The 16,484-nt window shown below is 28.0% G+C and overlaps 1 protein-coding gene across 2 annotated transcripts in view; it reads right to left on the bottom strand.

Annotated features, from left to right (window-relative positions):
- Positions 1-757: 757 nt before the first annotated feature.
- Positions 758-16,484, bottom strand: part of LOC113366613 (lissencephaly-1 homolog) — a 43,191-nt gene continuing 27,464 nt past the window's right edge. For both annotated transcript variants that reach the window (XM_026608245.1, XM_026608246.1), the window contains exons 4-10: positions 4,312-4,618; positions 3,782-3,938; positions 3,517-3,694; positions 3,116-3,251; positions 2,869-3,024; positions 2,548-2,743; positions 758-2,131 (exon numbers count right to left, since the gene is read on the bottom strand). In XM_026608245.1, the coding sequence (XP_026464030.1) occupies positions 2,058-2,131; positions 2,548-2,743; positions 2,869-3,024; positions 3,116-3,251; positions 3,517-3,694; positions 3,782-3,938; positions 4,312-4,618 (1,204 nt within the window). In that variant the 3' untranslated portion in view covers positions 758-2,057. The remainder of the gene's footprint in view (positions 2,132-2,547; positions 2,744-2,868; positions 3,025-3,115; positions 3,252-3,516; positions 3,695-3,781; positions 3,939-4,311; positions 4,619-16,484) is intronic.

Raw genomic sequence — 16,484 nt, 5'->3', positions numbered from 1 at the left:
TTTGATTAAAGGTTCAAAATATGATCAAACACAATCAACAAACAATGGTATTTTTATGCATTCTTATTCAGACACTACCTCTAAAAAAATTGACATATGAAAATATATTAGACCATAATTTAAAACAATCTATATTGCTACAAAAACAATTTTTTCTGCATAAAGTTGTGTCTGTATAATCATTTCGTACAGTAATGTCTTCAAATAGAACTAGACAATAATAATTAGCACTACAACACTACAAGCAATGAAGTGCAGAGTTTACTAAACTCTGTTTTCTGTATATTCTATAGATATATGCATTATATGACAATTTTTAATTAACTACTAATTAATTTTTTCTTAAGTTAAAATTGATATAAGAATCCCAGCCATAAATAACAAAATATATCTATAAATAACTCTTTTTACTGTTTTATAAACCATTTTCAAATCACTGTTATAGTACTACTTACCAATAAAAAAGTGTTGAGATCTATTCAATTATCAATATACATATAGTATCAAATTACTGCCAGTGCAAAAAGTTTTGGTTTCTAATTATCCAAAACCGATTAGAACAAATAGAAAACAGTTCATCTAAATACATGAAAGCAAAGAAATGTGACAAGAAAACATTTGTAATGTTGTCTATTGAAGAAGATGAATGTGTTGAGAATCAATACTCACTCCATTAGATCAAAAATAATAAGTCATTATTCCAATTATAATAAGAATATTTAATTATTATATAAAAATATTTGTAAATTATTAATACCCAAAGTTTTGTAATATCAGTGCAATTTGGCAGTAACCCATATACATATATACATATCAAATTAAATTTTAAAAAATCAACAGCTTCTTGTGCAATATGCTTTCATCTTCACCTGATATAAATAAAAAATCAATCTTGTAGGACAGTCATATCACATATTTCAAAAGCCGATTCACACAGTCCACAAAGATACGCTACTAAAATTCTCTGAAAACTATCAGAAAACTAAAAATTTGAAATCAATTTTTGTTTATTCATTTATAATTCAAACCACTACATTCAGTTCTGCATTATTTTCATATTAAATATATACATTCTTTTTACTTGTGTTAGTAGTAATACAACAAATATTTCTTGATGAAATAAAATAATATTTTTACCAACCATCTGAATTTAGGAAACTAATAAATTGTTGGACTCTGATAATTGTTTGAAGAACACTCGAATTCAACATGCAGAATTAGCATATCGCACATGATTTGAATTTAAAAATAAATTTCAAATATGATGTTAGGTACATCATAAAAGATGGTACAAAAGTCGATCAAAACTAGCTACAATCCATATCTGTTCTATAGTACTAAATAAATTGACAAGTCAAGACGGCTTTGCCATATTGTCAATTCCTAAACTGAACTTCTTTATTTATAATTTAAATATTTTCAGCAACCTATGAATCGGTTGTTTAAAGCCCAGATTTACAAAATAACATGTTAAATTGTTTTATAGAAAAATAAAACAATTATCACATCCCAATATACTTTCATTAACAAAGTTCTATTTTATCCAATTTACTTACAAATTAACCATGGTTTTGGCTTATAGGTTTTTATATTTAACCCTAATATGTGTTCTAATAGATTTAATGAAGCATTTTACACTGACAAATAAAAATGAATTTTTTTTTTTTTCAAATAAAATGACTATAAATATTAATACAGGAATACCATTTTGTTTACAATAAAATCACTGAATAAATTACTAAATAATAAAATTCTGCACTAAACAGGATAATTATTAAAATATTAAAAATATTACATTTATATTGTACACAAAACCTTCCCAGTCCTCTGAAGCAAAAGAAATACTTGCGCTGTATGATCAAAATGGTTGATGAGTAGCAAAATAAACATCCAGATAATTTTTGGGACACTTTTAACAAAAGCTATTAAATCTGGAAACAATTTTGCCCCCATCCAAAACAAATGATCCAAAACGAAACACATGAATAAAGTACTTATTACTCACAGAATTAGGTTCAGGGTAGGTATTATATAGTTAAAGCAGATTTTCTACAAACTTAACGACACTCCCATACTTTCACCGTCTGATCAACACTTCCAGTTATAACATATGGACGAGATTTATGAAAATCTGAAAAGAGTAAAAACATTAAAAATTGCTCAAGAAAAAAATAGAACTACTTGAAGTTTTACCAATATTAGTTTAACGAATAAAAATTTCTGAAATTTTCGGAATTAAATATTATGATCTAAATTTAATTTTTTATGATCTAAATTTTCTTAAACTTCCTTAAATGAGTTTTAAAAATAAAATCATTAGACTAATAAAGGCTGAATATCAGGGTACATCCATCAGCAAATTATTTAATTTGTCAAGAAAATGTCGACCATACATTTGTGCCATCGCAAATGTCTTCAAATTTATCAATCAGTGATTAAATTAGACACACAAAGATTATGCAAAGCTTTTAAGAAAATATGATGGTCACTACATTCAAAAAAAAAATCTCTCGTAGTCATTTATGTTAGTTTAATGAATTTACTCACCAACAGACGTGCAAAAATGTAAATGAGCACCAAGGACTTTAACGCAACGTTTAGTTCGTAAGTCCCAAATTCGTAGCGTTTTGTCATCACTTGCGGACAACATGAATTTACCACCAGGATGAAAAGCGATGCCGCGGACCCAATTGTCATGCCCCATTAGAGTGAACAAGCTCAGACCAGAGCTAACATCCCACATCTAAAAATAATAATAATATTGTAGGAAAAGAAAATAGGAAATTTTTGAAATTGAAGCAAGGCACTCAGAGAATTCAAAAACTGCCAAAAGAAAGGTAATAAAAATTACTAGTATAAATCTCTCACCCTAATAGTTTTGTCTCGTGATCCAGATGCCAAAAATGGTCCCTGATGGGCACCTTTTTTATTATCAGCTCCAGCTGCTTCATTTATTGCAGATGATGCAGATTCAGGAGCCCAAGCTATACATTCGACCACATGATCATGTTCTCTTAATTCAGCCTATAAAAATGATAATAGAGTATAAACTTTTAAGTTCAAATATAGAAATATTATTCCTAATTATTAATTTTATTATGAATCATAGATGTACCTTGCATTCTTTAGAGTTCGTCATCCAGATACGAACTGTCTGGTCATTAGAGCATGAAGCAAATAGTAAACTATCAACAGACACTCTAACCATCCTAACCCACTCTCGATGGCCCACATATGTTTTTACACAGTATCTATAAAAACAAGAAAAGGTAAATCAAAGGGTGAAGACAAATAATTGAAATTGCTTGATGTTGAAGCATATTATTTGAATGAATCAACAACCAATTTTTGAAATAACTTATACAGTGATTTTAAATTAAATTGTACATCATGTTCTTGGAACGGGCAACTTAAAACAAACTCATAGTGCAATAACAGGTGCTTCAATTATTGGCGTTTTGCTATAGAATATAATTATAAAATTTAGTAATTATAAAATATATTGAAGTGTCTCACCCAGTTGCTACCTCCCACATTTTAATAGTCTTATCGCGGCTAGCACTTATCACATAATCACCAGCAGGGACAAAGGCTACAGAGGACACATTGTGATCGTGCCCATGTAAAGTTTTAACGCATTCATACGTTTGTTGAAAGTCCCATAATTTTATAGACATATCAGCACTACAAGATGCTGTGAACATATTACATATTATATATTACAAACATCATAAAATACTACACTCTAGAATAAATCAAAATTAATGAAATATCCAATTACCCAGCATTTTTCCATTTTGATCAAATGACATGTCTTGTACTGAATCCGTGTGACCTTTTAACGTTCGTTCGTGTTCTCCTGTTTCGAAATCCCAAACTTTTAAAGTTGCATCTTCACTTGATGAAACCATTACACTAAATACAGGATGAAATATCACCTAGAAAAAACAAAATATTGTGAAACAACAAATTACCTTCATCTCGCTAGTCAATAGCGAAACCGATCAACTTTCTTTGATGTTTAATATGTACTATTAAACGTTTTTAAGTTAAATTCAATAACACAGTTTCAAATAACAACCAATGCATTCATAGTCTCAAACCAAACATCAGATTTGAGTGAAACTGTATCCGGATTAACATTTCTGAATATAGTTTTGAAATCAATAAGGTTCATGAAGTGATCCGGTTAGGATACTTTAGTAATATTTCTCAAAAATGCAAATTTCATGAAATTATTGCAATATAAGTAATAATAATATTTTATTTGAAGTTCTTGGCAATTAATCAATTAAAATTTGGTAATTATACCTTTGTTATAGTTGCCCTGTGTCCCACAAGACTGAAACTTTCAGGAGAGCGAGGAATCCATTCCGCCGGACTGCGTTTAGCCCGCGTTGGTGCACCTTCTATAAATTCTTTTTCAGTTTCAGCTAATTTTGCTTCAAGTTCCATCACCTTTTTCTGGAGGCGTATAACTGACGTCCATTTCTTTTCCAGAATACCGACAAATTTACGTTCTACATCATTGTTGGCCGGCATGCCGGCTTCTTTCTTGAACGCTTCCAAAGCCTCGCTGAAGCCATTACTGCTAAGGTAGTCCGCGATTGCTTTATTACTGGAAAGAAAAATTTTGAGATTAAAAATATATATAAACAAGTATAATAATAATTGCCACAGTGTAGATTTATTCATGGTTACTATTGTTTTGGACCATGTGTAATCAAGTTGTTCCTTTTTGAATTGAGCAAAATTATTATATTCATCTAGAAGAGACTAAAATCATTTTTTCTCTATGTAATAAAGATATCAATATATTGTTCAAAATAATCCTAAATTATATCGTAAAGAAATGGATAAATATTCAGTTCATTTACTTGTCAAACAAAAATTTGCATTCAATAGATTGGTGGCAAATATAATTTGAAAGTATAATCAATCAATCAATCCATTTCATTTGATTTTAATTTAATAGGTTGAAGACTGCCAGGGTTCTATAAACAGACAACAACCCCGTTTAGAAACAACGCTATAATTTATGATATGTAAAAGAGATTCAAAATGAAAACAAATGATGCCAATTGGTGTTATTAAATTACATGTAAAATAATTTATATCTCTAAAATATCGTGTATATTTATTCTCAAAGCGCATTGTTTAGAGACATGTTCTATTCAATTTTAATATCAATAAGTATAATGCATTCTTGCTGAAAAAGAGGTGATAAAAATTGCGGTAGCCAAATTAAAATTTAATTCTTATATTTTTTCTATGAACAAAAGAAATACAACAACTATTCAATAAATTCCCAATTGTGATTGCTATTGGTAATTATTATAAATTCCATTCTTTATTAAAGGATTCAAATGCGGTCCTACCTACATTAACAAACGTTTTAAGAATGCCGTTCCAGTAAACAAAGATTAATAAAAATTGTTTATATATACGAGAGCTGCATATTTCTGGTAAAATTAAATACATAAATAACGTGATTCATATTGAACATTATCGCAAGCTGGTACGATGCTCTATCTAGCGTCTGTAAGTCGCGATCAATAAGAAACTGTTTGCGTCAGAAGCTTTACACATGAATAAATGAGGTAAATCTTAAGATATTATAAAACGAACATATCTGGTTTTACAAGGAAAGTGAATATCTGGTTACAATAAGTTATAGAAAGATTACGCAATAGTCATTAACCTTTTCAGAAATACTGCAACGTTGTAACAACGTTGTAATGGAAACAGAAATCAACCCTTTAGGAGACTTTTCTTCAGCAATCAGAAGAAGTCCTACCCAGACTTTCTTAATGGCGTAGCTTTGTTGATGGTAACCCAAGCGGTTGCACTATCTTTATGTAATGAATATATGTAATACGGATGTTTTTTTTTTATTGATGCAGCAATGCCTGGTAAGGGATATTTTCATTTAAAAACATATTGCTCTCTATATTTCCAAGTAAAAAGTGATGTCACTACTGATTGACATCAGGCTGGTCAAAGTGGGTATAGAACAGAAATTCTGATTAAAATCCCATATCTAACTCATTGGTTATCCATATACAAAAATTGAAATACCGTTAAATTTTCGTTTTCACTAATTGGAGTTAGAATATTTTTTATCTGTCCAGGAAACAATACATAAATGAGAAATTGTTTTCCTAATGATATCTAAAGAATTCTTTGGTTTTTAAATTTTTATTTATCTTGGTCTCCTAATTAAATTTTAATCACTTTCAGCTATTTATAAATATGTTATATGACACTTCGTCGCTTCAAGTCTGATAATATCACGCAGTGTAGGATGCTGCTGAAGCACAAACATGGTGCGTGGGATTCACGCAATCGATTGATATTTTAATTATGAAAATATAATCAAATCTCAAATAAATTAAACAAAAAAATATAAACATGATATAATAACAGTTTATAAACAATTCTAATTAAATATTTTATGCCAGGCTAAATTGATAAGCGTCTTTAATAAACTAAAATTAATCAACAATAATAAATAGACATAAGTTTGCAATATATTATGCTTGCAGTGCATATTGCATTTAAAAAATTGATAGCTTGCATGTTTTTGTTATTATCAGGAATAAAACGCAGTAATAGGAAAAAGTTAAAAAAAAACTTTTTTGATAAGCAATCAGAACTTAAAAGTCCAATGAGCTGTTGTGATGATACTTCAGACTACATACAAAGGCAACGATTGACCAATTTATATTTGACATAACTTTTTATTAAAATTTCTCTACTTATGGTGATATATTTTGAATTATATACTGCAATGGCTGGGTAAGACTTGCACTTAAAACGTATTTTAAATCAATGTTTTTAGGGTGGGTATCAAATCTGGATCCCAATCTACACACCAACCTTTGGGTTGCAAGACAAAGCTTTTAACATGAGCCACGGAGAAATGATACATAATATTAGAAATTTTACTCAGTATAGGTAATTACAGGTCAACTTGCTGATTTAAATCTTTATCTAGTAGTTAAATAAAATTAAGACTGATTATGACAAATATAATTAGTGAAAATTTCCATTGGGCTAAATAATATTTATGACCCACTGCGTCACTTAAAATAAAATAAAATTAAGAAATTGATCGTACTAAATAATGCATACATGATTCATACACATTATGAGTAATTTATTTGAGATTTATGAAAACAACTGATTCTATGAAGCAAAACTGAACAAAGTACTTCCATAATTATACGTCATTTCTGCTTCGCATTAAAATTTTAAACGAGCTTCGGAATTTAAACAAATCTAATAATGAGAAATCAATATAAACAAATTATGTACTACGTTCGTTGAGTTTACGCTGATATTTTCCCATTACATTTGAAAATAATGAAGAACTTCAAGGCAATTACTTTGCCTGTTTCAACTAATATAGTACTTGACAATCTCAGACAATACTTAAAGAATTAATGGGCAAAGATTTGTGTGACATAGTTATTATTCATGTAAGTGGAACAAATTTATGTTCGTTAATCTGTAAACTGGTCTGCTCGCTCATTATTCATATCTTTGGCGAGAGTAAAGGTTAAGTTTAACGGCCATTTGATGCGGTTAAATAAATCAAAACGTTCAGAAATATTGATATATTCAACAGACAATGTAAAGAATTGATAATTAGAATAAGAATAAAATTTTAAGGATGAAGAGTAAATAAAAGTGAAAGGAAAAGCATATTCTTGAAGTGCATACACATTTTTTCGGAACAGCAATCAGAAGAGTAGCAACCCTATGAGTCATCTTTTCAGAAAGCAACCCAATAGTTGGTATATCTATATTCGATTTTCGTTATTAGAATTTTACTAACACTAATATTTATATTTATAATATTAGATAATTTTTAAATTAACTTCAACAATCTATTAATTTATTGATAAGCATTTAATAATGGTTTTGATCGTTCTCAAATTATGAACTTTTTCAAATCTAAATATCAAATATTATTAGTTCAATGTAAATGTATTGTAAAATTTAAATGTATTATAAAAATATTAAATTTTGAAGCCAGATTGTGATTTATATATACTCAAACTTATTAGATGGTCAAATACCTCAAACCACTTGCATTTACTAAATGATTACAGTATTATAAAAGATCAAATTGATAATTCAAAATATCTTAAGTGCTATTTTATGGCGGTGAATGCTTACAAACGAACAAATGATGAATGGGCGCACGAATAACGATATAATAAGATTTTAGATTTATTGCGAGTAAAACTGTACAATACTGACTGACCATCAATTTAAATTTTCTATCATCAATAATGGCCTAGGCATTTAAATAAATAAGTCAGATGCGCTCGAGTGGTTTCGTTAATAGATGAGCATAAGAGATTTTCTTATGTATTCAAAACCTGTAATAGGCAGGTTTTTTAAATAGTTTTCCAATAGTTAATATCCATTGACTTATATGTACTCTTCAATTGGTACACGACATATATTAAAATTGTAATAAGCTTTAATGATTAATTAAATATTACGTGTTGATACATATAACTTCCAAACATCCCTATATGCTAAAGTAAAGTGTAATTTAGTGAAATCGCAAGCAGCATTAAATTTCAGCAATATCATTCTTATATTTACAGCCCACTCATTGTCATTCAAACCAATTTATTGATAGATAGATTGACAAAAGTACAGTAAATGATTATAAGGAATAATTGAGATAATTAGTTGATTTCGTTCCCTCGTTTGGATATCAAACTCAACCCTCAAATTCTTATTTTGATTTTGTAGATTGAAATGAAAAATATCATCTGAATCGTATTTGATTGCAACGTAAAATCTTGGATGGTGATAAATACTTTTCCTTGAAAACCCTTAAATTTTATTTTACATATCTTATTTTGGTAAAAAATGCAAGCATTAAATTTTATCAATACTGCCAACACTTTTTTGTTTTGAACATATGCTATAGAGAAATATTGCGGTGCAAAACAACTCAAAACCTGCGGAAACGACTACTTTACTGCAATAATTTAATATACACATTTATGCTAATATAAATATTTTTTCCCTTTCAATGATCAACTAATAATAATATATATATATATATATATATATATATATATATCTTTATTTATTTATTTGTATACACGTGTCCCATAGCAAATATCTAGTCATATAAATTCATACGATAGCATATATACGAGTAAAACTAGAGTAATGACATTGACAACAAATAATGGTCAAGACCAAATAAGCCCACATGTTCACACATTTCTAACCTTGCAAAAGGAATAAATATCTAATAATAATAATAATGTTTAATAATCGGTATCTATCCTACATTTAGTGCAACAATGTTATTTAAAGTGTGATAACTTTGCACTTCGATATGATTAAAATAACCATTAAATTCCGCAATGTCGACAAAAACGCGACATGTGAGGTTAAATCTAAAATTACGACCTTGAAATTATGCTTTAATGAAAGCATATGCGATTTAGATAGCGATGATATCATTATGGAGTGTCCACGAAGTCTGAACGTCTAATGAAGTGAAAACACTAGAATCTTTATTGCATACTTACAAATAAGAAATTGCCGCGATTTATTAAGTGTAAATTCAATTTGTCATAAATATATTAATTTATCACCGTTTATCTTATCAAAGGTTCAATTATTGTGTACTTGAGTACCTACAGTTCATTTCAATTTCATAGTGTGCAAAGATATCAATTTTGATTTCTGTCTTTGATTCTATATATAAACTTGTACACGCAAATGCATAGTTAATTTCAAACGCATGCGTAAAACAAAATCCTATTTTAAATATCACGCAAACCTAGCACGTACTTTTCCTACGGTAAAAAATCGTTACTAAAAACGAATTAAGAATTGCGTATAATAGAAGTAAATGTTGCTTAAAATCCCACCATATTTTAAAACAATTATATTAATTATAATTAAAGATTTATATATTTCCATATTATTAAAAACCGATCTTGAAAAAATGTATCAAATTCAGGAATTATAAGTAGTATTAATTTATCAGCTTTATCAGTTTGTCAGCATCACTGATTTTTAGAAAAATATTTTAAATGCACCAAAAATGATAACTGTAACTAAATCGGCAATAAGATAAAAATTATAACTTATAATTAGACTTCTAAAGTTTTCTAGAAATGTTTCAATAAGGATAGCAGACTACAGATCAGAAATGTTCAAGAGCATAAAGTTATGAGATTAATGTTACCTTTACTGAAAATTTAAATTATAATTGATCAGCAGATCGATTTTTCCAAAACAGCACTGAAAAGCGCATAATATCAAATATAATCTATTAGACAAATTTAAACTTTAAACAAATGAAATATTTTTGTGAGACTTAGGGACACACATTGTAGTACATATTTAAGACTTTATATCTCAATCGCCTTCAAAATAAGCAATTGGGATTGTAATAATATCAATTCAAATTCAAGACAAAAACTGCTATCAAAATAGAAAACTGTTCCACGTATAATAGAACTTTCATTTTAATATCCCATAAACTAACTTGACACGACAATTTCGCACACTTCATTATTCATCCTCTGCTACATCGAATGTTGGCATACAATTTCAACGCTATTCTGCACTAATAATCATTTTTACCTGTCAGCTATAGGTATAATATACTCGTCCACTTATGAAAGACACAATAGACATACTTTAAGATATAAAAAATCCGCAAACCACGATATATTATAGCATTGATAGATGTAATCAAATTCATTGTAATGATTAAATGATTACAGAGAAAGCGAATGTATCAAAGAAGTTTCGATTCGCTTGCGGCCGTATTTCCTGAAATAATGACTAAATAATCGAAATCCAATAGAGTGATAACATCAAGAAAAAAATGATTTATCATTTTAAATTTCGATCATACACATTGAAGCATTCTTTTGTATGCGAAGACTTAAACTGAAATAATACAAGCGAAAGTTGCCGAAAATGATTAACGAAAACATATCTAATATACAGGTGTAACTAAAAATGCTAATTTTGGCATGTCATCATTCAACAGTATCACTTTTTAAACAATGATAAGCGCGGAATAAAATTCTATAGTTTATTGTGGTATATGGCAAATCATGTTAATAATTACTAGTAAATGAATGCTATCATATAAATGAAGGCATACTATCATCAATATTGTTGCAATACCGAATATTTTTTTACCAATTTAATTTGATCTAGGTGTAAAACAAAGATATAATAATTCATATCCGCACAAAACTTTTCCCTTTCTGTTAGCAAATATTATAAAATAATTAATATATTTTATTATTTTTTAAAACAGTATGAAATTGATCCTTTTCCAAGGGAGACGCCCAAATGAAACAGGCCTGCGCGATCGAAGGATTCCATGATAAAAACCGGGTGTTAGAATCGGCCGTGAACCTGTGGCGCCATGACCAAGGGCAAGGATGACTTCATGGAAAAAACATTACGTCATGATGTACAAATCCAAAAGCTTTGGATTTTTTTTTTTTTTTTTTTTATATATATATTTATTAACAGCAATCAAAAATTATAAATTTTTATAAGCTATTATGCTAAGTTTTACAAATAAACATACATTACAAAAAATTACATATACATATACATCTATACAAACACAAACAAATATACAACATGAATAATTATGTGAAATAATATTATAGTATTCGAATCTCTCCAGTGAGAGATTTACAAATAAGTGCTAAGTTAAAAGCTTTGGATAAAAGTAGTTTTAACGAAATAACTGTTAACAAAAAACGGTATCATTCGATTAGAGTAATTAACATACAAATAATTGAATATTTTCATAAAAATATTTTACAATCAGCACACTAAAAGTGGGTGGTATTTTGCCTTAAGGAAAGTTGCATAAACTTTCCTATATATAATAATAATTGGCTTAATGTATTAGAATTAAGATTTATCACTATGAAAAGATTTTTAAACTTATCTGCTAATTATAAAGAAAATGATTATCAAGATAATTAAACTAATCAAAGCCAGTGCTCTAGAAGGCGCCCATTGATCACGTGATCGATTTTTAAGAATTTTTGGACACCTCCTACCCCCTTGGTGATACGTTATAATATTTGAAATTTTCCCCCTCCCCCACCCAACATTACGTGTATTTTTAGTACATAGAAAAATCGCAAAATCTTTGGAAACTTTTTGAAAAATGTTGAATTTTATCAAATTTATCAAATGGTTTGTATATTTTTGAAATGGGTGCGCTTTTCAGAAAACGCCAAACGAAAGATCAAGCCCACATATTTATGCAATTTGGCTAACATTTACATACATTTTTATTTTAATGAGTTATTTTGATTCGGACATGTTTTATGCAATTGGGTGTTGAACGATTTAGACTTTTACAAAATTATCAAATAAGGTTTTCTGGCAAAAACATAAATTCTCCCTGGAAAAGTTGAAGATTTATATAAAGCAGGGCAAATTAAATGCTTGTAAAATCTACAAATGCTTAGTTACAACATTATGGACGATTTCATTCTAATGCAAATCTAATCGAACTTGCACTGAAGAAAAATTCAATAAATGATTTATCTTTTAATTTGATGCGTATTTTTTAGACTGCGTAGACACTCCGTAGTATTTTTTATGTAGTTAAACGTGTGAAAATTACCTCATTAGTTCTAATTTTAATCATAGTTTTTTACGACATTTATCATGGCAGTTCAATAAATACAAACAAAGAGTTTTTTTTAAAAAAAAAACTTTAGTTACAAGATAGAACGTAGATAGATTCTTTATGCTAAGGGGGCATCCATTAATCACGTGAGGTTTTTAGGGGGAGGGGGACAAAAAATCACGAAATATCACGTGGGGGTGGGAGGGTATAGTAAGATATCACGTGTAATTATTTTTTAACTGATTTTTTTTAAAAAAAGTTCAAAAATTACCAAAAGAAATTCAAAAATTTAACAGTTTTTTCACGTAACTAAAAATACACGTGATGTTTGTTGGGGGAGGAGGGGTGATTTTGAATATCACCATGCGTCACCAAGGGGGAAGGGGTTCCAAAAATCCTCAAAATCGCCCCCTAACTATAATCTAGAAATTATGAATTCGTTAATAACTCATTGAAAAGTAATATTTAAAGATCTAACACAATTTATAGAAGATTAATGCTTTCGCTCTAAATCAAAACAACACAATATCTATACGTGATTTAATAGAGATATTATCGTAAAGAAAACAAATCTTATCTAAAATATTGCAATCTTATACAATTTTAATGAAAGTGTTCTGAACTGGTTTCATCAAGATAACTTTCGATTGGAATTTGCGACTCCGAGTGTCAAACTGTAAAATACGCCCTAGGTTATTCGCAATTATTAAATGTATCACGCAAAAAAGAAAGTGATATAAAGATAAACAATCGCTTATATGATTCTCTTAGAAAAAAAGTCTTACGTATAAAAATTGACCGCAACTAAGAAAAAAATATTGAAGTGAAATAAAACATAATTATAAATAAATGAAATATTAACGCAGTTTTTATTATGGGCTTTTATTACCAATTTAACCATGGTGGTTATGCTTAATTAAAGAAAGAAATTACCAGTACGAAAATTGACTTATACTTTCATTTGGATAAAAAGCCGAATGTGAAACCTACTTGAAACTAATAGGTATAAAATTTCTATCCATAATTGATTGTTGTACCGAATGCAGATAGATAAAGATAGGTGCTTGACAGCAGTTTTTTCTTCGGCATTTATTATTCAAAATATCTCCTCATTATTTATTATGGTCATTATTGATGGAACATTTCTAAATATGATTAAATATAATTAGTATCAGTTGCTTATTCAATATTGAAAATTTTAAATTAAATTTTTATGAGACAAAACATTTTATGTATATAATTCAAAATAAATCAAATGACATTAAATAGTTTCATAACCTATTTCTTTAATTTAAAACATAATAGTATTCATAATTAACAAAGTTGATTTTAATTCACAACTTTCTTTTCGTTTTGAATAAATCAATTCTAAATTATAATCTTCTCTTTTTTCTCATGTTTCAGGATTTATTATCATTTGTTCTACAAAACAACAAATCATAATTTTTCTTCAACATACAGAATTAACAATCACGTTCTAGAACGATTCAATCTTCAGTTTAATTATATCGCTCTACTTATGCTATATAAAGTGGTAATATATAAAGTTGATACATTATAAACATGATTCCAGAAATATATTACAATAAGAATATTGGTTGGGGATTTCATAGAAATGTGAATAAAGACAAACTCTATGAATGTAGAAGTTTATTTATAAATATTCACAGAGCCAAACAAATAAAAAAATGAATATTCTTTTTTTTTTTAAAAAAAAAATCTTAAACCAATTTTATATTTTTGTATATCTGAGTCAGATAAAAATCTTTCGCGAATTACTGATGTAATAATATCATTATGCTATACAGTGAATCATTTGCTTTACGACACTCTATTCCTTACACATTTATAATTACTAATAATTATGCAACATACTAAATAATCCATCTGCATATAATTTTACTACGATGAAATACGCAACACGAAAACTCTCTAGGAAGAACAATGAAACGATATTTCAAATCTTTAGAATATGAAACTCAATTATTTACCGGTCATGGGAAAATAGTTTCAAAACCATTACACAGGAATGCTATAATATTCTTTGAAAGCACGTGAAATGATTAAAATCGCTGAAAATTTATTATTAATGTAAATTGTCTACTGCAATAGTGCAAAATCATGAGATGATTATATTCTGTATTAGAACTAAGAAATTAGCATAACATCCGTGAAATGTATATTCATTTTATTAATTAGCATCATCAGCAATGTATACATGATGAACTGATACAATAATCAGCATATAAAACAGAATTATAAAATTATAGATGTTAAGATAAATAAGTATTATCAATAGTAAGGTATTACTAATTTCCGGATCTTCCTTTTTACTAATTTGTAAAATATTAACCATCATTCTATAAAAAAGAATTCAATGAATTTTTTTGTTGCACGACTTCTACTATGAAATAATATAAAGTAAAAGACCAGAGTTGAATTTAAATATTTCAATAATTATAAATTTGAATTTTTTTTTTGTTGCACAACTTCTACTATGAAATAATATAAAGTAAAAGATCAGAGTCGAATTTAAATATTACAATAATTATATACATATATAGTTTATCTTATTATTCAACGCATGTCCACTTCATTTTGTAATACAAATTATTCAAGCATTAAGAAATATTTCAATAAATATTCATTCAAATCCAATGTTTTCACTGAATTATAAATCTTCAAGAAACATATTGTTGTGGGTTTGATAGCAAAAGCGAGGCCAGCCGGCCCACTTTGGTTATTTAATAACCTCTAATGAAATCGATACACATGATGTTAAGTCACTGAAAGACTAACATACTAAACATATAAACAAGCATATATAGGCCGTTATTATTTGAAAAAATCTGTTTGTGCAAATATCATTTGTTGATAATATTTACACAAAATTGTATATGCAATTCAAACTTGACCTATAGGTACATACTCGATTTTTGTTCTCTACTATTTCTCGAAAAGCTTCCAAAAACCAAAAACTGTTTTATACATTTTTTGTCAAAAGCATAATAAATTAAATAAAATGAATAGGTGAAAACCTATACATTTTTTCCCTGAATACTTTGTAGTAGAAACATAAAAGAATAAATTAGTAGATACTATTCCCTTTATAGACTAGATTTTAAATATCTTCAATTATTAACAATCTTGGGAAGGAAGGATACTACACATTTGAAAAAGTACAATTATTCTATTTATAACATGAAACTGAAATAAACACATTTCAGTACAGATTATTTAATGAATATAAAAATAGTATATGTGTCATTTACAAACGACGTTTTCATATAAAATTCATGAACTATAAAACCGAATTACATTATATCAAAATCGATAAAATGGAAGAAATATAGTACGTAGTTATTAAGCAATTTGCTTTTGTAACGATAAGAAAATTATAACAAACGCAACAAGCGGTGTAATGGCAAAAATTATACAATAATAATAATGCATTTATTAGAAAAACAAGCGGATAATAATATTATGTAAGTCTTGAGCAAATAGCAATAAGAGGCTGTACACATAGAAAAATGGCAATAATGACTATATAGAATAATATTTATAATCCGTTTATAATTATCAAGATCTGATTTGAAATAAAATTAATGGAGTCAACTCCATTCGTCAATTCATTGACTTGCACGAAGATTGACTCATCTGAAGTTTAAACATAGTTCTTATGATTACTTAAATCAATGGGCCGATTCTGTAGTAAAATAGAACAATATGACAAAGCTATATTACGTTCCAGTTTTCATACAAAATGGTACTAAATACTATCAAAATGCCTGCGGCACGATCAGTCGTT

The sequence above is a fragment of the Ctenocephalides felis genome, unplaced genomic scaffold (assembly GCF_003426905.1).
Source record: "Ctenocephalides felis isolate EL2017-DRISC unplaced genomic scaffold, ASM342690v1 CF-g0.4_SCAFFOLD_01170, whole genome shotgun sequence".
Lineage (NCBI taxonomy): Eukaryota > Metazoa > Arthropoda > Insecta > Siphonaptera > Pulicidae > Ctenocephalides > Ctenocephalides felis.
Note: the sequence above shows the minus strand (reverse complement) of the source record. Positions and strands in the feature narration are given on the sequence as shown.